The sequence below is a fragment of the Siniperca chuatsi genome, linkage group LG23, assembly GCF_020085105.1.
Source record: "Siniperca chuatsi isolate FFG_IHB_CAS linkage group LG23, ASM2008510v1, whole genome shotgun sequence".
Lineage (NCBI taxonomy): Eukaryota > Metazoa > Chordata > Actinopteri > Centrarchiformes > Sinipercidae > Siniperca > Siniperca chuatsi.
The window spans coordinates 2753515-2773519 of NC_058064.1; the positions used below are offsets into that span (position 1 = coordinate 2753515).

At 39.8% G+C, this 20005-nt stretch overlaps 1 protein-coding gene across 3 annotated transcripts in view; it reads left to right on the top strand.

The window, feature by feature from the left end:
• LOC122871443 (thyrotropin-releasing hormone-degrading ectoenzyme-like) overlaps positions 1-20005 on the top strand; it is a 169693-nt gene that overhangs the window by 103799 nt on the left and 45889 nt on the right. For all 3 annotated transcript variants that reach the window (XM_044186574.1, XM_044186573.1, XM_044186575.1), the window contains exons 6-7: positions 9003-9116; positions 19718-19855. In XM_044186574.1, coding sequence (XP_044042509.1) covers positions 9003-9116; positions 19718-19855 — 252 coding nt within the window. The remainder of the gene's footprint in view (positions 1-9002; positions 9117-19717; positions 19856-20005) is intronic.

A 20005-nucleotide genomic window follows, 5' to 3' on the forward strand; every position in this document is an offset into this window, starting at 1 on the left:
TCCGGTGTTATCTCCTTGATGAAACATAACCCTTTTTAAAAACTGATTGTCAGATGTCAGAGCTTCTTGACTTAACAAACTCATTTGCACTCTTAGCAGCATTATCAGTGACTGATATTTTAAAGTAACATTTGGGTGGATCTTCTCGAATTAGGTTTGACCCCTTGTCAGAGTTTGGAATGTAATTTTGAATCAGTGATTCGTGTTTTATGCAGAGATGCTATGAAATTCTTAACCCATGCCTAACTCCACAGCCAGGTTATTAGCCAAGGTTCAACTAGGCCAGAACTCAGCAGTGAGCCTTTCAACCTTGATCCAATGTGGGGGGGACACTCTTGGTCACAACTGGTCCAGATACTGTGAGGTTATTAACCCATTTCCAAATGGACCAGAACACCACAGCTGGGATATTAGCCCAGGTTCAACTAACTAGAACTCTGCAGTGAGTCTCTAAGCCTGGATTCAACTGATCCAAAACTCTAACAGCCTTGACCCAAGGTTTAGAACTCTGCAATAAGGCTCTTATCCTGCATCCAACTGGTCTAGAACTCTATATAAAGAGTCCTATCCCAGGTCCAACTGGTACAGAACCTATCCAGATGCAGAGGGGTTCTTATCCTGGGCCCACCTGATAAGAATTGTTTATCAAGGCTCTTAGAATTGATCCAATGTGTCTAGAGCTCTTTAGACAGGGTCTTAGCCCAGGTCCAAGTAGTCCAGATGCAGTAAGGCACTTTGCCCTGGTCCAACTGGCCAGAGAGTCTGCTACAATGCCCAAAAAGTCCAGAGCTCTGCAGGCTTATCAAGCTGGTACGATCGCCAGGTAGGATCTTATCCTAAGGGTGTTTTACACCTGCACTTTTAGTCTGGTTAAATCGAACTCTGGTTAGTTTTCCCCCTTGCTGCAATTCGTGTGGGTAGTTGTGAACACCGTAATCACACTTGGGTGCTTACCAAAACACTGCACCGAGACCCTTGAGAGGAGATGAACTCTGGAGCGGTTAGTTTGTGGTGGGAACGTGATCCGACCCTACTACCATAAACTTCCATTAACATATCACGCTTACCGAGTACGTCTTCAGTTTAACATGTTGATAGTTAGTATGTCGTTGTACATGCTCAATATTAGCTCCCTCATTCTGCTCAGTTGTCTGAAGGCAGCACGTCTTCTTTGCAAAGTGTGAAACAGTTTAGTATTTTCAAGAAGTTTCCTCGAAGTGCATTCAGCATTCTGCTGGTATAGTTTTGCCTGGTACATTGCCCAGATAATTACCACGGATATGGGCAAATGCCAACTATGCCATTGCTCCATGTTAAATTGCATAGTAATGTTTCTCTCACAGAAATATGCACTAGTGCAGAACACAGGACCTTCTTCCTGTATTTACTATCTTGCTCCCGCCCCAGACACATCTGAACAACAAGCAGAGTGAACATTCTCACGTGGTTTGTAGTGATGCATTTTGAAAAGAAACCGAACCAATGTGAAAATGCTTATGAAAAGTTTACAAACTCATCAACTGATTTGGACCAGAGTAAACAAACTATAAAAATGCCTTAAGTGTAACTTACTGGTCCAGGTGCAGAGAGTTTCTTATCCCTGGTCCAATTGGCCCAAAAGTCTGAAGCATGGCCTTTAGTTCACATTAAACTGGTCCAGATGCAACATGTTTTCTATCTTGGGTCCATCTGGTCCAGATGCAGTGGGGTTTTTATTCCAGGTCCTGTTAGTCTATAACTCTGCAGCATAGATTATTATCCACAATCAAGTTGCAAAAACTTAGCAGCATTTGGCCAGTGGCCACTGTAAAATCCCCAACCTAACAGTCACACAAAGATTAATTAAGCAGGTTTGAGAGTTTGTTGAGAGTGTTGTTGATAGTGTTCATTTCAAATTCAGCCAGTCAGAGTTGAAGACACTGTGAAAGTTTTATAGTTTCACAGATGTGTAGATGTAAACAATATTTGTGCCAAATGACAACCAAGACTCATTTCGTGTTGGCTGTCATTGAGCTGTGAGGAGCTCCATCCAAACAGAAAGTGAAAATCAGATTCAGTCCCTCTGCTGAAGAGAGAGGGATGAATATTTATCAGTGAGGGTCAGATGGAGGGAGAAGATGAAGAGGAGGATGATCAAAGGCAAAGATCTGCTTTGTTCTGGAGACAGACAGAAAGATAGAGAGGTGAAGGAAAGAATGAAGGCTTGCTGGCTGTTTTTTTTCTCTTGTTTTAATTCAGTGCGTTATTGAATAATTAGTTTGAAATGTTATGTGTGAAGCAAGTAGCGTTATTTTAAGCATGCCAGCAATTGTAATGTAATTTCTACAAATAAAAAAGTAGTCCATTACCATGCTATGTCACTGTAACATGGTTCCCCCAACACTGTCTGTTGTCACTTCAGCATATTCTCCTTGGAGGATTCCTGAAGCAAGGCACCAGCAATACTGCTGCTACAAATACTGATCCATATGTAACAAGTTGCCACTTTAACTGCATTAAGTGGTTTTTGACCATTGGGGGTTCAATGCAAACAGAAAAAGCCCTGATATACCGGTGTCATAATCTGAGTTAATTAAAGTACCCTATTGACTGTATTATTCCCTGGGTTACTTACAGACTGCCCCCCTCTGATTGGTGTAGGTTATTGAAGCTGTGGGCACCCAGAGAGCAAGGCATACAGGCAGCACTCAGGGCTGAAAAAATACTGCAACCTCCTGTGTATGTTTTGGGGTGGTCATGTTTAATTACAATATTCTGCTAAAGAAGACGCTGGCTTTGACTATCAATCATTGATAATGCAGTAAAAGAGTTTTCTTATTGGTAACAATACAAAATCGCTTAGACTGCCATCATGAGTATGGGCATCATAATAACCAGGTTCATCTTGGTGTGTTATTAGGTTTATGAAATTTGATTCAGAAAAAGATCAAAACTCCAGCAAGAGTTTTAGTATAAAGAACAACTTGCTGTTTGGTGTTGGACAGGTAGCGTACAGTGGGTTTGAGCTTGGGGGTTGATGAGAGCGCTAAAACCAAAACTACGAGCTAAAAGAGGCTAAAAATCTGTAAAGCTGCAGAGTTGGTGAGGATTTTCTGTGGGCTTTTTACTACTACTTTGAATCATCATATTCAGTGAACTGCTATTTACTTCCTGTTTTTTGGAGAGTTTTATTTGTCCTAACACTGCATGTGCAGGATTTGAGCCAGAGTGCACCACTGCGATAATGTCCCCCTTAAAACATAAACTGTCCCATTACTACAACCTCCCTGCAAAATTATCATATAACGGGTGAACTTAATCCCCCTATTTTTGATTTATATGATTTTATAATATTCTACAAATGATCTTTTGTTTAGGAGTAAACAAAAAAGTAACTATGTCTCTTATTAATTCTCATATAATTGTAATTATTTTGGGTGAACTGTACACTCCCTGGGTGTACAGTTCTCACAGTTTATTGTCCCCCTTGCATGGAGCAGTAACCCCCTAGAAAAGTACTTCTGGGCCCATGTTACCCACACCCAAACAATCCCAGAAGCAAACACTATATATATGTGTGTATGTATGTGTGTTGGTGGTGTCAGGGGTAATAGCTGTGTTTCTGCTCAGTATTCTTCCATCTGTCTCTGGTATTTTCTTGGCTTTTACTAAATCTAAGCAAGAGACCTCTCTTCATCTCCCTGTTTTCTGACTCATCATCATTCTTCTCGATTTTGGACTTTTCTTCCCTGAATCCTCTGCCTCAGCAGTCTTTCGGTTCAGCATCGTTTCCTTTTTGATCCTCCCCCCGCGCGCGCGCAGTTTACGAACCCCACCCACGATGCGCTTGTGTAGCCATGGAAACAGCAACCATGGCAACCCAAGTCAACTTCACCAGCAGAAATGGCCGACCCACTGGAGGCTTTTTTATGTTATAATGAGGCTGAAATGGGATGAGTGATGACAAATCAGCTAATGAAGACAAGTGAGGAGAAGTGTCACTACAGAAATCGTCATTTTAAGTTATTAGAGAAGTAGAAACAATTACAGAGGATTAATTCTTTTCATTGAGTCTGTCACTATGAAACTAAAAGTCTCTCCAGTGTAAAATGAATTATGTTTTCTATTTGTCAGGAGGCTTGTGCCAGAATGAAACCGATTTTATGAAAACTGAAAACTTACTGACCCACTTCTATCATTAACTGCCAGCTGGATAAAGGTTAAAATCCTTTCAAAGCAGGAGAACAAAAAATGTAAACTGCCATGTTTTATGAAAAAGGAGCTTAGCAGCAGTTTGATAGCTGAAAGCTGATTTTCCTGCAGAGGAGAGGCCCGTTCTTTGATCAGAATGCTTAATAATAAAACAGAAACCTTTTTTAAAGGAAAAATCTCATTAAATACTCTCTTGGTGATGTACATTTCCGTCTCCATTCAGTAGTTTCTCCCTCTTGGGGACACAATACTAACCACACTGAATCATTTCATAGAAAATACGTTTATATACAACTAATTTGCAACAGCACATACGTTTTGAGGTAAATACTGACCGAATTACATGTTCTCTTAACATAATGAGGACATTTGTTAATTTACGTACCTGGCAAGTGGCAAAAATGTTGATACTGAACCTATCAGTAAAATGTTCACTGACAACTTATTTAATTTGTTTAGGCCATCTTGCAATACACTATCCACTCGTAGTGACTACAGCATTATTCAACTTTTTTATGGTTATGTTATTGACATTCAACCAAAATCACGACCTTTTCCTAACCAAAGTGCTTTTGTTGCATAAACCTGACCACAAGAGTCTGGATGCAAACCCTGGATTCTGGTGTCACAGTCCTGCACCCTCCACCCCAACCACAACCACATCCTCCAGCATGGTACAAAACTGTACTGTTCCATTCACTAAAAAGAAACGTTGTCTCTAAATATAATCCGATTACATTGTCACCACGACGTAATTATGAAAACAATTCAGTAATATGCAAACGTAATTTCTAGGGGACAGGGTTGGACAAACAGAACACTGACCGAGCTCTTGAACTTTATAGATTGTTTGTTTGTTTTTTTTACACTTCTTCGTGCAAGCACAACTTCATCTGGCAGTGTTTTGTTTTCCATAAACTGCAGTGGTCTCCAGTGTGACAGTTGATCCAGTGCCTGTTGAGCCAGGCAGCAGCAGCTGAACAGCCTGCCAGCTCCCACAGGGTGGTCGGTTTGAATCCCTGCCCAGACACAGACTCAAGCTGCCAGAGAGAAAGTGGTAGAAGTTAGTATGCATGTCTGGACACATTCTTCTGCTTCACTGTGTCTACAGACTTTATGAGCGGCAGACTGGGTGTCCATACAGGTGAAGAAAGTAGGTTTATACAGGTTTATAGTACAGTTTAAGGCAAGTTTCAGTTATTAAAAGATATAGAAAACAACTAAACAAGCTAAAATTGAATAAATATAATACATTAGAAAAACTGGCGTTGTACAGTAAAGTGAGATATAAATTTGTCAAAAATGTTATTTAATAAGTAATATAATTATTTTATATATTTCTCTTTAAATTTAATTTAACCTTCAATAAAATCTGTTGATAGAAATATTAAAGGTCCTGCACACCCACACAGGTGTTTTTGGTTTGTCTGGCTTGTTTAACTTGGGCTCAGGTAAAGTTGTGAAGAGCTATGATGAACTGCTAACTGCTCCAAGAAGCAACAAACTAACAGGAGAGTGAAGGAAATGTCAATCATACACCTGTTCAGCCCCCACAGTGCTGAGAAGAGGTGCGCTCACATCATCATATGGGATGAATCATAAATGAAATGTTTAACTTGTGTGTCATCACATCGTTGGGCAACTTGAGACGGTTGTATGATTGCAGAGTCGACCGTGTAATGGTCAAAAATACTGTGCACTGATAATATAACTCCATATCATTTAAACTTGTGTTTAATTATCTCGAATGACAGACTTCAGCTGATGTAAGGCTTCGTATTTGTTTAGTATTTTCCATCACTGTGTTAATATCGGATATATTGGGGCTTTTTAGAAACATCTGAGTTCCCTAGTTGTAATTCTGACTTGGATATTGACGTGAGTAGTATTCAAAACTTGGAAACTGGTTATAATGGGAACTCAGATATGACATGAATGCGGCATAATTAGGCAAAATAAATGAAAACAACTTTAAACGTATGCTTGCTCTTCGGATTTATCAAATGTAATGAAAAAATGCCTACACAAAAAACATTAAGAAAATTTAAACAGCAATAACAATACTTCCAGTTTTTAACATTGTTTTTCTATTATCGACACCAACAGCATGTAAGATTTGACGGTCAGAAAAACAACGCATGAATGGACGATTTGTGCGACAACTAAATAAAACTCCACGTGTACCAACATTTAAAAAGATCTGAACAAAAAAAGGTACTACAATGCCGCTGTCGTAGAAAAGGCTTCAGTCGTAGTCATCTGGACACTGTTTTCAGAATCAAGACGTTTCGGCTCCCATCCGGAAGTCATTCTCAGTTGAGAACAACGGCATTGAGAACAATGCCGCTGCCAACACAACTCGTCTTCAAAACAAAGTGTCACCGCAGCATCTCCACTAGTGTTTGATTATCAGCCTCACATGCTGCTTGCGCTCTATTGAAGTGGGATTCCTCGCTACATATATAGCCTCTGGTTTTCGTTAAGACAGATGCTGACTGTTCCTCCATTTTAAAAACAAGAAAACCCCTGGTCATCCATTTCTGATGCACTGTGGTAGCACTTGGACAGTATCTGTCCCAGGTCAGCCCCAGTTGGCTCCAGTAGCTCTATTTGTACGAAGGCCAGTATTGTTGTTGGTCTGAGGATAGAGGTTGTTGGATGCTTTATATGGACAGACTTGTGACTTTGGGCTACATAATTAAACTTGACTTGTTTTAACTGCAGGGCAAAATGATCCAAATAGGACTTAAACGCACACACACACACACACACACACACACACACACACACACACACACACACACAGCCTCACTTGCTCTCTACTTTACCATACAGACTTTGATCAGTTGAAGGACAATTTACTGCAGAAACACTGAACACTGCCAAATATTCAAAACACACTCTCTCACACACACTGTGCTGAAGTATGAAAACTGCAGTGTGTGCCTTTCCTTTAATGATGGTTTAAAGTGAATTTAGAAGTAAACTTTTTTTTAAGATCGTCAGCCATCCACTCTGCAGCTGAAGGTTTAAAGGGAACATTCAGACTCAGAAACAAAGCTGGCAGGGACACACATTTGTTCCCAAATGTTACACCGTTTTCATTCAAGCTGTGTTGCCAGGAAACAGCCTGGATCCAAATGCATTACTCTTGTGGCCGTATACGTTTCACTATCAGCAAAGTTCAGTCGACAGTCTATTTTCTACGTGCTCCGCCTTTATTAAACTTCACTGTTGTTTTACCCTGAAGAGGCTTTGAAGCACCCTGAGAAAAGACTCACCATCCAATCAGTTGGTAGCATGCCCTATAAATATGCACCAAGCCCACAGCTCCCTTTGTCACACTTTTGAGCAACATTGCGGGTTGCCCTTCGGTGCTGCTGATGAACAAGACCGGCTTCATCCTGTCGGTTCAGGACAGAGACTATCTTGGTGGAGACCAAGTCAGTCCTTCAGGAGGAGCAGGAGAAATCCTCTTTCTCCATACTGAAAGTTGGAGTCGGGCTGGATTTAATTTAATTTTCAGTTTTTCATTGTCTCCAACATTGTGCCTTTTTACAGTAAAACTGTTTAGTCAGTGCCTGTTCTGGCATTTTGAATTTTAGCCATGCTAGCAGCTTGGCTCTAGGGATGGGGATGTCAGTCTGTTGGTCCACCACTTTGGTCCAGCCTGGAATATCTCAACAACTTTTGAAATTCCGTACAGACATTCCTGCTCCCCTCAGGATGAATTGTAATAATTTTGGTGATCCTCTGACTTTTCATCTAGCGCCATCATCAGGTCAAAATTATAATTTATGACCAAATACCTGACAAAACTAATGACATTCCCATCAGCCTCAGCTGTACTTTGTGTTTAGTGCTAATTAGCAAACCTTAGCATTGTAACTCGCTAAACTAAGATGGTGAACATGGTAAACATTACACCTGTTAAACATCAGCATGTTAGCATTGTCATTGTGAGCATATTAGCATGCTGATCTTAGCATTTAGTTTATACAGGTGAATAATCATAATTTTGCATCAGGTGTAGAGGAGCACAACAGTATTTATCACATAAAAACACTGTGGGATTGTTAGCAGAAAGTAGTGTACGTGCCAAGGACTATACTTTTTTTGTGCCATTCCAGGAATTTTGCAGGGCACTATTTAGAGCAAAACCTTCACACTCCAAATTCAGAAACTCAAATCAAAAGGACAGTAAATATTATTCACTATATAGTAAATAGGGAATGATTTCGAGACTAAGTTTTGTCCTCTAAGATATGTTTGACTATGAGAATGCCTTCCTGTGTGGAACTCTAAAAGGTCTGAGAACTCAACTTGAACCAGTTTGCTTTTATTTGGACATTTCTGATTTTCCTTTAAACACACCACTGGAATATGTCTATGGGATTTCATAAATCTTTTCAGATTAAATAATTATATCTGACAGAAAAAAAAATATAACCAAAATTAAATCATAATCAATCAGAAAATTATCGTAGAAAAGGTTTCAGTCGTAGTCATCTGGACACTGTTTTCAGAATCAAGACGTTTCGGCTCCCATCCGGAAGTCATTCTCAATTGTGAAAAAATGGACCGGGAACTCAGAAATTTATGCTACTCTGTGTTACTTAAGCCCCGCCCTCAGGGAGGAGTCTTCCTGAGTATTATATACTCCGGATGGGAGCCGAAACGTCTTGATTCTGAAAACAGATGACTACGACTGAAACCTTTTCTACGATAGAACACTCCTGGACGAATGAGGGACTACACCGTCAATCAGAAAATTGTATAAAAATAGTGTCTTCTGTGTGTGTGTCTTTCAGTGGTTTGGTGATCTGGTGACTCCGGTCTGGTGGGAGGACGTCTGGTTGAAAGAAGGTTTTGCTCATTTCTTCGAGTACGTCGGCACTGACTTCCTCTTCCCAAAGTGGAACATGGTGAGTAAAAAGCTTAAATTTAACTCATATCAAACGAGGTATTCATATGTTCGTCACACTAATCTTCCTAGTTTTCAACTATGCCAATGTGCGTAGTAAGAAAGATAGAAACATCAATCAAACTGTTAATTGTTCTGTTTGTTTTTGCTGTATTATATGTTTAATTTATTTACATCCTTTTTTTTTTAAAAAGAGGAGTCAATAGGAGAAAAGTCCGAACCCACTTCTTTTTGAACTCTTATTACTTGAACATACTTTAAGCTGATTTCAACTCAAACTTAGTCCTCACACTTTAACTTTATTGCCTTAAATCAGCTGTTTGATTGTTATTTTATGCTTTTTGAGATATTGTGGTTTAGCTTTTATGATTTTTTTTAGTTGAGTTTATCAGGGGGAAAAAGTGGGCAATGATTTATAGTGAGTGAAGATTTTAACAGGCCTTGCATTTTCTTAGACATGTACTTAACTTTGGGAAACAGTATGTAAATCAAAATCATCTAAGGTCAAAGTCAATTTACTAGCTTTTCAGAGCTTTTAGCCACAGGTGTGTGTCTTCTTCAGCAAATGGAGCTGAAGAAAATCTGAAGTGAAATGATCTAACCTGTGTGTGTGCTGAGCTTTGTAGTAACTGCAGGGTTTCTCTCGGATGACTTGATAGTAGTAGTCCGATCTTTTATTCAGGTTCAGCATGTTGTAGTGCATTCAGATATTCAAAACCTCCATCTATTCAATCATGACATTTTTGCCCTCTGATGATTTCAGGTGAGTCAGAAATTCAGCTCAAAGCTTCAGTCAACAAACACACCTAATTTAAAAAGAAAAAAAGGTCTGTTTTTAAGAGATAAAAACTAACTATGGATATTAAATCAAACTTTAAACTTATTTTGGGTGATTTCCCAATCGTTTTCTGCATATGTTAGGTGACATTTGGAGCACTTTAAGGCTTGAATTTACATGAAACTCTCCTGGTTGAATCATCAGCACAAAAGATGAACAACTGTGTTAGAAAATATCTATTTCTTGAATTAAAAGTCAAAGGTTCATCAACACTTAATGGATCAGTCTGCTGTTATTCTATATTTTTCTTATTGTCAATAAATCCCATGAAAAGACCAAAACCAACAACATGTTAGTCCGTCTCTCAGCACTTTCTGACTTCCTGTCTGTGGCTCATGAGTTCCTACTCAATATTTAGTTTCATTTAAAAAGAATGCTCAGTGCAGTTTTTATCAGAAACAGGAGGAAATAGTGCACTTGTTGAGGACTATTTCCAGCGGCGGATGAATCCACATGTGGTGCTGTAGTGAGTGTTTGGGGCAGCAGGACGGTGTGTGTGGGACTGAGTCAGAATAAACTACAGTGTGTGTGTTCATGGTGATGAAGGAACATGTCACCCAGTGCAACAGTGCGGCTCACTGATGTGTTTTAATAGTTTCTGGACAACGATGGAGGAAGAAGATCCATCAGCTGTGATTCACACTTGTTAGTGGATACATTCATCGTTGGTTTTTGCGTTTTCAGTTAAAGATTTCAGTTTGTAGAATCCTGATAAAACATTCCACAGTTTAAATCAATGAATTTTTCCTGCCAATTTGGATAAATTCAGCAACTACGGCACCATTTCTTTGTTAAGAACTACAACAACGAAGCATCTGAATTAGCTTCTGATTCACACCTCTGACTGGCCTTTTAGCCAAAGCAACAGCAGCTTAGGCTCATGGGTATCATATTAATTAGAGCCATACCAAACTGATGGAAAAATGGGATTATGGAAATATTCAAGAGATTCCTGTGTTTCTATGTCGAGGAACCTTGAGGATAGCTTGAAAAGGAAACTATCTTTATTGTTGTATTGAAAACCGTGAATCCTCAGATTTGGTGATTTACCATTTTTGAGATAACGGATCATTTCATCCTTCAGTTTATGGTTTGAGTAAATTCTCCTACCTCTGAGGATAAATTAACCCACTGGGAATATTCGAAACAAAGATTCCTAGCTAAAGATCTGTCTGCTACTCGGTTTCTACCAGGCATCCTCTTTATTGTATAAAACGTTGCATAACCTGTAATACCATTTGCACATACACTGTGTGCATAAGAAGAAAGTTAAAACTGGCTTTTGAGGAGGAGGAAGTCCTGACTGTGAGGTCTCCTCCTGAACTCTTCCACCTTCTTCCACTCGCATGGATCAATATCGGATTCCTCCTTTTCTAAAAGTGTTTTCCTGCAGATCATTTTCAGCCCGAATCTGCAGCAGGTAAAATCCAGGTTTTATTTTATTCTGCTCAGGTTGATAAACAAATTGATGCAGAGAGTGAGTCGGCTCAAAACACTCTAAAATTAGAAATTAATTCTTCCTCAGATTTGCTCAAACCCCCGGCCCCACCCCCCGACAGAGCACTCAGAGAGAACTTCTCAGAGAAACAGCGAGCGCTGCAGAACTTTAAATTACAGCACACACACACACACACTCTTCCTGCTTTGTTTCTGCCGAAGTATGTTGTGATTTACTTCCAATAGAGAATGTGTTACACCAAAACACCTTATCTCCTGCACGCACACGCAGTCTGTTTCTGAGCGACATGGCATTTTTAAATCCCTGTTACTGTGGTTCTGCACGGCTGGACGCTTTAATAGAAACAAAGTGTTTCTCCAATAACAAGCACAACGATGATAAAGCAGTCCTGATAAAGCAATTTATTTATAATACAGGTTTTTATTTAAAAAGCCGTTTCCATCAGCAGTGAGTCACAGCGCTGCAGGGAGATGAACAAAACATGGCAGAGGAAATGAAACACAAATGAAAATATGACCAGGAAGGAAACATGCAGTAGACTGTTTCTGTTTTACGACTAATCAATCAATCACTTAGCCTATCAGGTTGCATGATATCGTTCCATAAAATCTGTGTGGGACTCTAAATAACTGAACCAGGATGGGGGTATTTTAAAACCAACTCAGACCTAATGTGATCAAGCCTGGTTTAAACGAGATAACTGCATTTCTGACTTTAAAACACAGATTTAAGAGGCGGAGCACTGGTCACATCAATTTGATACTGACATAAAGAGACGGCTGCAGTGTTTCCAGCCACAGAGCAACACATGGTACACATATTTTACTACCATACTGTATATATAGTGCCATAAATAAAACTAAAAAGAGCCTTTGGCAGAACATTGAAAGCACTGTAATTTAGCAGGTCCAGTCCAAGTTTTTCCCTTCATCATTTAGTACTAAAAGTTGATAATAAATAATAATCCATTGTTGTCTTTTAGTTCTGGTCAATTTCATGTTTACACTTATTACAAACAAAACAAGAACAGGAAGTCACATGGACTGACAGGTCACGCATTCAGTTTCAGGTGAAAGCAAGTAAGTCATGCTGCCCTTTATTAGGCCTGATAGGTCCTTTATTTTATCTGATGGTCACAAAGAGCCTGTGAAAAAATAACTGATTTTGAGCACTATTAGTCAATGCTGCAACTGGACCTCATATGTCATAAATACTGACGAATAGGCAGAAAAAGTTCAATCGGTCTAAACAAACCAGACGGGCAAACACACCACTAGATGCACCAAATGTATTTCTTTAGCTGACTACATCAGAGGGATTACGCCACTTGGTCTGTACGAAACAATGGCCTGCCTCTGGTGTGTTTTAACAAAGGACCACATTTGGTGTCGTGACATTCAAAACAAGAACAAATTGTGAAAATGGGATTTTTTGTACAGCCGTGGTCCAACATTTTAATTTATGTATTACCAAATACCAATTCAATGTGTTTTTCTATAGTGAGCAAATACCATAATATTTGTTTTGTATGGACACAATAGAGCAGTAATTAGGGACTGACAGGGTGGAACTAACCTGAACTGTACCTCAACACAAACACAAGTGGTGAAAGTGAACAGTACTTAAGTACAGTTTTGAGGTACTTGTACTTCAGTTAAGTACTTTTTACATCTTTCGGCTTTCTACTTCAACTTCAATACATTTAAGAGGGAAATATTGTACTTTTTACTCCACTACATTTTCATTCAGTTTTACTTAATAATTTGCAAATTGTGATTTTCATTTAAAACCTATAGATAAACTGCATTGTTATAGATTAAGCTGGATTAAGTAGTTGATCCTCCACCAAAAACATTAAAATAGTGCTTACGATTCATGTTAATGCATCAATTACAGTACGCAGCCATTCTGCATGATGAGTACTTTTACTTTGTTACATTAAGTGCATTTTGCTGAAAATACTGATGTATGTCAATTTTTGATGGCAGAACTTTTACTTGTAAGACATAATAATAACAGTGTTTTATTACGACTTTTACTTTTTTGTGTGCTCTTCCCACCACTGCACAACTCACACTGACAGCATGTTATCTGTTTATCTGAGAGCGGCAGAGAGAAAGCAGGTCAGAGATAAATGTCGACCAACAGATAACTGATGTGAAACAAAGACGTCCAATCGAAAATATGAAATATTCATGTTAAAGAGATCAGTGGACAATCGATATTCATCTTCTCCTCTCCTCTCCTCCCCTCTTAGAAATGGACACTTGACCCAATGAGAAGGAACGGTTGTATTTAAATCATCCTCCACTTTTCAAAGTGTTTGCAGTTTGGGTTTCACCCTTGTGTTAACTGATTGTAGATACAATCTATCTAAATCTATCCTCGTATATGACATTTTATGTTATAAATCCCAATATAGATTATGTCATGTTGTCAGTACATACAGTATTTTGGAAATTAAACTGAGAGTAGTTTATGTAAAGAATAACAGGAATAGCTGTTTTTGGCATATCCAGTAAATTCAATAACAAATCCAGCTGCAAAAATCCTGTAAATCCAATACTGTCATTAAAAGTCTGATATTGTTTTTTTTTTTTTATACTCAATAAATCCCATGAAAAGACCACATGTATTTGATCCTACTAACAGGTGTGTGTGTGTGTGTGTATCACAGCTGATGGATCTTCCTCCTCCATCGTTGTCCAGAAACTATTAAAACACATCAGCGAGCCGCACTGCTGCACTGGGCGACATGTTCCTTCATCACCATGAACACACACACTGTAGTTTATTCTGACTCAACCCCACACACACCGTCCTGCAAAATATAGACAGCTTCATCCTTTAAACAGTCGTGTTCGGTGATTTACAACATTGCCAAAAATGGTCTGTACCACTGTTACAACGCAGTTCCCTGGGGAAGCAACATACACACAAATAGATTTTGGTAAATAATGTTATTTATTGCAGGATTCATCGTTTCTCAACTAAATTTACAAATGGCAACAAAACATGCCATACATACATGTCATGTATACTGTATTATATCACCCAGTTTTATCTGGTAACATAGCGTGAAAAGCAATGATAACTGTCAGTTTAATAAAGTGGTTAAACTGTTGACCTAAACTATATTTGAGGTGTGACACCTGCCAGCCAATGAATTAGTATTCAGTATGAAAGCGTTACACAGAGAGAGCTGTCTGCCATCCAAACCTGCCAAGTTGAAATGACACTGAAATAAAGAGGAGGGTGGAGGGAGGAGAGGAAGAAGCAGAACAGGAGGAGAGGAGGAGTGATGGGGTGGAAGCGTAGGAGGATGGAGGAAGGAGACGAGCAGATGTTTAAAAGCTGCTCCTGAACACAGCCCCGTCCCTCCATCTGTGTGTGTGTGTGTTTGTGTTTACACTGACTGTTGGCCTATTAGCTGTCCCTCCACATGTGCGTCCATCTGGTTCATTACGACCATATGGACCAGATGGACCCCCCCCCCCTCCCCCTCCAGGTGACTTAAAGTCTCTGTTAATTAGAGCTGATGGCTCATTTAGTCTGATTTTATTTTGCCCTCACAAAGTAATTTTGGTTTCATCTAAATGTGCAATTTAACTAATTAACTAATTGTGTAATTTGTGGTGGAGTCCCTGATTCTGCCTGTTTACCTCTGTTTGTGTGTGTGTTTCTGTTGACTCTAAGATGAAAGCAGTAGTCTGTCTTTACTAAGGAGTTAGCCCAATCCTCTGAGGAGGGATCAGTCCAGCTCCGGTATAAACAAAGAAAACATCCAGGAATTAGTCAGATTCGTTCCCGTCGGCCCAGAAAGGATTTATTTCAAAACAAAGTGTTTATCTGACACATAGTTAATTTACAGTCCCAGCCGCTCCCAGCCGCTCCCAGCTGGAGGTTTTCTGGCTGCCAGTCAGCTTGAATCCAGTTTCCAGGTATTGTCCATTATCCAGCCACTGGGAGACACCCCAGTTGAGCATCATTTTAGACACACTTCCCCAAAATTCAGCCTGGAGCCAGCAGAAGGTCTGTGGGTGCTGAGGGTGCTATTTCAGAATACTTGGTGCATTAAGTGAGGAAGGTGTCTCTCCCTCCTTTCCAAAACCGTGTGTTTCTCCAGATACCTGCTTGACAAACTGCAACACTTCATCTTAAAATATAAGTATAATAATAATAAACTATAATTCCCCACTTGTCTTCAGTCGGTTTCTGTTTGCGGTTGTTATCTTTTTGGGCTGATCATTAAGGCAGCTGACTGATATACACATTTTCACCTCTCCACTTCCTCTTCAAGCTGATCACCTGAAGAGAGGTGAAAATGTCAGTGTTGTTTTGTAACTAAGAAAAAACACAGAGGAATGTTTTTTAAAATAGTGTTCATTTTGCAAACACAGTGTGAAACAAACAATAAAAATAACACACACACACACAGTCATTTTGAAATAGCAATGTGATTACTACTGAGCATAAGTGTGGATTGTTGGACGTTTCTTAACTTTCCACTATGCCCTCCTTTGTTCTTCATAACCAGGCTCTGTACTTCTGATCAGCCTGTAATACATTTATTAGAGTTCTTGGGTCAGTTTCGTGTCCCAAAAGAACTCTATGGCTCGGACAAGCTCCTGTCTTGTGCCTGGCTTAGCCTCCTTTCAGATGAAGGCTTTCATTGAGTGCCAAACAAGATTCATAGGGTTGAAATCCGGTGAATCTGGCGGAGTCTTCGCCTGTTGATTCCCTCCGATGCAATGCAAGTTGCAGCAGCGGTGTGCGTTGGATCATTGTCCTGGAAGAAGTGATGTTCCAACCCAAAATGTCTCCTGATGTATGGTGCCGCAACTTCTTTGATGATAGTGTTCTCAAAATATTGTCTGTCTATGTCTCTCTCGGAGATGCCCATAGGACCTGTACCGTGTTGTGAAATGAATCCCTAGACATGGAGCTTAAAGGGATGTATGGGCTGTGGTTTGGTAACAAAGTGGTTCTTTCTGTGGAAACTAAGCCTGGCATGGCGCTCCATGTCTCCCCACACTCGTTCCACTGAAGAGCTTTCCTTAGCCTTGCATCTTTGTTGTGCTCTTTTGTCAGTGGGTTTCTGCGAGCGCAACGTATACTGGTCAGGCTCTTTTGAACACCAAAATCTGCTTCAATTTGCTGCACAGCTTGGGCGCTCATCTTATCGCTGCTCTTTGTCACCTCAGCAATGGCAGTCAGGATATTACTGTGGAAGTCAGGAAAAAAAAAACATTAGACAAAAGCAAACATTATTCATGTGCAGGAACACATTTCATGCACAAAGGAAGACTTCCCAGCTGTTTCAGAGATTGTCATAAAGCTCCAGAAAAGCCACTAAATGCTCACAGTTGTGAGACTCCAAGTTGTAATTGTTCATTCTTTTAGCTACCTACTGTTGCAGTTTCCTCAGACGTGAGCAGCGGGGTTGTCTCTCCTTGAAGTGATGTCGCACAGTTCTCAGCAAAACCATAATGCCCAGCCTTGCAAAATGCTGCTGGCTCTCGTGTGCTGATTTTCCACTTGCCCGCATGAGATTAATCTGTTGGGAAATCTCATTGTTGATGTGCATCATCTCTGCTGTATGTGGAGATCCATAGCTTGTTGATTGCAGGGGCTGATTTAAGCTCACTTATAGAGCACACAAGTGGGTGTGTTCCAACAAACTTTTGCGATTGGCTGAAGTATGCCACAGGTAGCCTAACCAATAAGAATCCAGCCTGTCTACCAGCACTGCAGGAGCAGCTGACTGCCAGTCCTTCCCTCCCCTTCTGTGGGCATGGACTCTTTAGGCCTACAACGTCGGATGAAGGAAGTCCCACAGTCGTTGATTTGCATTTCCCAAGATTTTTTTGCCCATAAAACACACTATGAATTTTGTTTAAGAACAAACTATGTATATAAATAAAAATGCAGTATTAAAAATGCCTTTTTACAGTCGTGTCTGTTTACAGTGTCAGCAGGTAAGCTGCCCACTTCCACGCTCTGTGCTTATTTTGTGGAATGAATGAGGTATATCAAGATAAGTAAAAAATTAAGAGCTGTGTTTGGGCTCTACAGTAAGTAGCTGAAAACAAAAGACAGAATTTGTTCTCAGTGTTACAAAGGCCCTTACACTCGGCGTGACAGTCTACATTGTGGGGGCTGTGAGACCTGTGAAACACCAATGGCACATTAAGTGCGAACAAAAAGGTACACTCTGATGCTAATGATGTGTTTGGGCTCAGAAGGTAGCAGACTATGAAAGAGCTAAATTCTGCAGTAGGCTCTATAAAATACTTTACCTCTTTCTTTTTATGTAACACATATTATACTGCAGTGCTGTGCCAGACCAGTGCCGTCTTTGCAGTATAATGTGCCTTGTCTTTGAGAATCAGTGATTTAATCTGGACCAAATTCACACACAATAATTACACATACATTCACAAACAATACAATATAAAAGCAGCACACATAATTACTAACATGTGGACATTGTTGATGAGAGAGAGAGAGAGAGAACAGGCTGCACAATTGAAAGAATGTGAGAAATATAGGGCAAATGCACAGTAGTCAGATTATTTTTATCTTGCTTTGCAACTGGTTTCCACACATGGTGCTTAGGGGCGTTATCAATAGTGGTCAACCAAGAGCAGAGCAGGGACCCAGCGGAGATCAGCCATGGATCAGCCCTGTCACGGCTCAGCTGACAATTTTAGATGGCTGCTATTGTACACTTACTGAGATTAAACCTCCCTCCATCACTCTCAAACCAGATATTAGACAGGTAGCCTACCAGTTAGTTTCAGGGACAAAAAAAAACATAACAGCCTCTGAATCGCAGTTTCTGTTTGTGATCATTTTTAAATTCTGACAAAAATTTAAATTAGTGTTTAACAGGATGAAATTTCTTGCAAATGAACATAGACAGAGCCATCTATGCCAAGAAGTAGCCTGATCCCAGAAGACACTGTAAAATCTAAATCTTTTTGTTGATTCTAATGTTCAATAAAAATGTAATATCTCAAGAAACTTTTGTTTAACTAGATGTACATTCATTAAAACCAAATCTACGCAATAAACAACTTTAATCCAAGAATTACACAGAGCCACATTGGATCAAGAATTAGCCAGATGCCAGCAGATACTGTTAATTAAAAAAAGTTCCTGTTCATTCTGTTCATTAACGACTAAAACTTAATAAGCCAAACATACTATTGCTTAACAAGATGGAGCTTCATTAAAACCAAATCTCCATAGTAAACAATGTAATCCATGAATTAGACAGAGCCGTACTTCTCTGGATTTAGCCTGATCCCAGGGGTAATTTAGACAGAGCTTTTTAAAGCTCAACATGTTTGCAGATGTCTATTAAAACCCTGAAACCAGGAGAGCAGAAGAAAAGAGAGGAGAGGAAACAGGAAAATGAGGAATCGAAGAGACGAAAGACAGACAAAAAATAAGGAGAGGAAGCACGGAGGACTGAGTGGAGTGGGAGAAAGGAGGAGAGGACATAAAAAGAAGAGAGGAGGAATCAAAAGAGAGGAAAAATGAGAGACAGTAGAAGAGAAGACAGAGAAAATGAGAAGATGAAAGAAGAGGAGGAAAATAAGGAGATGTAATTAGGGAAACTAGGGGATGAAAGTGGGAGAAGGTGAAGGAATAGATGAATGAAGGGTGAAAATAACAAGAAGAAAAGAATGGCAGGAAATGAACAACAAAGATTGTAATAAAGATTAACCAGACTAATTACACAACTAAACCTTTTTTTACTGAACCAGCTGTTCCACTAAATGACAATTTGCTGACCGACTTTGTTTACCAAAGTTAATTATTTAACTGGAGTCTATCGAAAGCTGAATTGGAAGAAAACCAAAGCAAAACTCAGATTCCAAAAATTACTGTGACGAGTATTAAGCCCATTGTGGGGATCACACACCAACATTGTGGGGACTCACCTCCCATATGGGGACAAATATCTGGCTCCCCTATTTTTATGGCTAAGGCATTGTTTTATGTAAGCTGAGCTGGGAGAAAACTGAAACAAACTCCAGATTCCAAAAATCCCTCGAGAGTAGTAATCACATTGTGGGGACAATTACCTGTTCACACACCAACATTGTGGTGACTCACCTCCGATATGGGGACAAGCATCTGGCTCCCCTAGTTTTAGGGTTAAGATGTGGTTTTATGGTTAGAATTAGATTTCGTTTTGACATGTAGTGGTTAAGGGTTATGGTCAGCCTCCAGAGAATGAATGTCAATACAATGTCCCCATAAGTGACAAAGATAAATGTCTATGTGTTTTCAGGAGAAGCAACGATTCCTGACTGACGTCCTCCATGAGGTGATGCTATTGGATGGCCTAAATTCCTCCCACCCGATCTCCCAGGAAGTGGAGCAGGCGACAGATATTGACAGAGTCTTCGACTGGATTGCGTACAAAAAAGTAAGTACATAATGAAATATGGTGACAAAGCTGCTGTGACATGAGAGCTAACAGGTACCATGCTAGCTAGGCAGTAACACTCTAGCCACAATGGCCTGGCTGAGTTAGCTCGGTGGCTAACTGGGGGGAAAAAAAACAGTATATTCAAGA